The sequence below is a fragment of the Eurypyga helias genome, unplaced genomic scaffold (genome assembly GCF_000690775.1).
Source record: "Eurypyga helias isolate BGI_N326 unplaced genomic scaffold, ASM69077v1 scaffold36230, whole genome shotgun sequence".
NCBI lineage: Eukaryota > Metazoa > Chordata > Aves > Eurypygiformes > Eurypygidae > Eurypyga > Eurypyga helias.
In genome coordinates this window covers 5,452-7,023 of record NW_010225714.1, presented here as the reverse complement: position 1 = coordinate 7,023, position 1,572 = coordinate 5,452, and the positions used below count along the sequence as shown (strand labels likewise).

General features: G+C 50.4%; 1 protein-coding gene across 1 annotated transcript; it reads left to right on the top strand.

Annotated features, from left to right (window-relative positions):
* Window positions 1–376: 376 nt before the first annotated feature.
* LOC104508695 (prostaglandin E2 receptor EP4 subtype-like) lies at window positions 377–970 on the top strand (the record flags this gene model as incomplete). Its single annotated transcript, XM_010150411.1, has 1 exon — window positions 377–970. A coding segment is annotated over one exon (594 nt), but the record flags the coding sequence as incomplete, so codon positions are not given.
* Between the last annotated feature and the right edge of the window lie 602 nt (window positions 971–1,572).

Below are 1,572 nucleotides of genomic sequence, written 5' to 3'. Positions count from 1 at the left end.
AGTCATATATCTCAATCAGTCTACGACTCAAGGTATGCCAAGGAAGCAGGATACAGGTCTACATCTTTGCTCCTGGGTTCTGTCAGGAAAATGGAATTTTTAAAAACACCAGCCAGAAGTTATGGGGGGAAGGAGAGAGAAAGAGCCATTCCTTTCCCGCCTGTAACAAAGAAGGCAAATTTACAGCAGATTCATCTCTCTGATTCTTTTTTTCTGTTTCCCAAAACAAACACACGGCTGCCAGTTGGAGATGCCTGGCTTTGCCAAGCTCTCCTCTGGTCGTAGCTTGCAGTAGCAAATCTAGATCTCTGCTTTGACATGTAAACTTTAATTTCCTGATGTAGGTGTCTTTCTCTTCCCCCATCTCCCTGGGTAGGTCCGTGTCTTCGTGAACCAGCTCTACCAGCCGGAATCAGTGAAGGACGTGAGGCAAAACCCTGACCTGCTAGCCATCCGCATTGCCTCGGTGAACCCCATTTTGGACCCATGGGTCTACATCCTCCTCCGCAAGACGGTGCTCAGCAAAGCCATCGAGAAGATCAAATGCCTCTTCTGTCGCATTGGAGGGGCTCGGAGGCAGCACTCGGGGGGCAATTTCAACTGCGTGGATGGCCGCAGGACCTCCTCTGCCATGTCAAGTCAGTCACCCTCCTTCATCTCCCGCGAGCTGAGGGAGATCAGCAGCACCTCACAGACGCTGCTCTACCCTCCGGAGCTAAGCGAAAGCAGCGTCGGGGGTCACGTGCTGCTCCCTGGCCCCAGTGCCAGCTTGGCTCAGTCCGACACCATGTCAGTAAGGACACTGCGCAGCTCGGAGACCTCGGACTCTTCGCAGGGTCAGGACTCCGAGAGCGTCTTCCTGGTGAAGGAGATCGGGCCTGGAGGCAGGGTCAGCTCTGCATCCAAGGGCAGCCCTCTCCAGGTCACCTTCCCCACAGAGACACTGAATTTATCTGAGAAGTGTATATAGATAGCCGTGAAAGGCATCAACCTTGGGGATACTTCCCGGTACATTGGAAAAACTGGTGCAATAGATAGGTGTTCTGCCGGTTCGAGGGGAGAGGGGTTCAGCTGTGCTCCAAAGGGCTATTTTTCTCTTGCCACGTGATGGGTACATTTCTTCTAGACTACTGAGGACTGTGTGGAACAGACGCTGCACTCGGGCCCTGCCATCGGAAAAGGTACAAGGCAGGTCTGATGGGACTGGAAACATGAACTGCTTTTCGTGTTCTGGGACGCAGGGGAGCTGCTGGGCCTGTGGAAATAGAAAGACCCATCACTTTCTTTTTTCTTTCTTTCCCTTTCCAAATCTGGTAGAACTGTGTTTTCCCTCCCCACGGTTGCTCAGCTATCAAGGGTCTGAGCTTCTGCTACTAGAGCTGAATGTGAGGCAGCTGCTAGGAACTGGACACAGCTATGCCGAGAGCTGCCTGGGGCAGGATTTAAAAGTGTCTCACTAAAGCATGAAAATGTGAATTTTTACCATTGTATATATATCAGGATTGAAAATATTTAAAAGTCTATTCTTCTCTATGAGAAGGTTTTTTATTAATACAAGGTATATAGAAACGA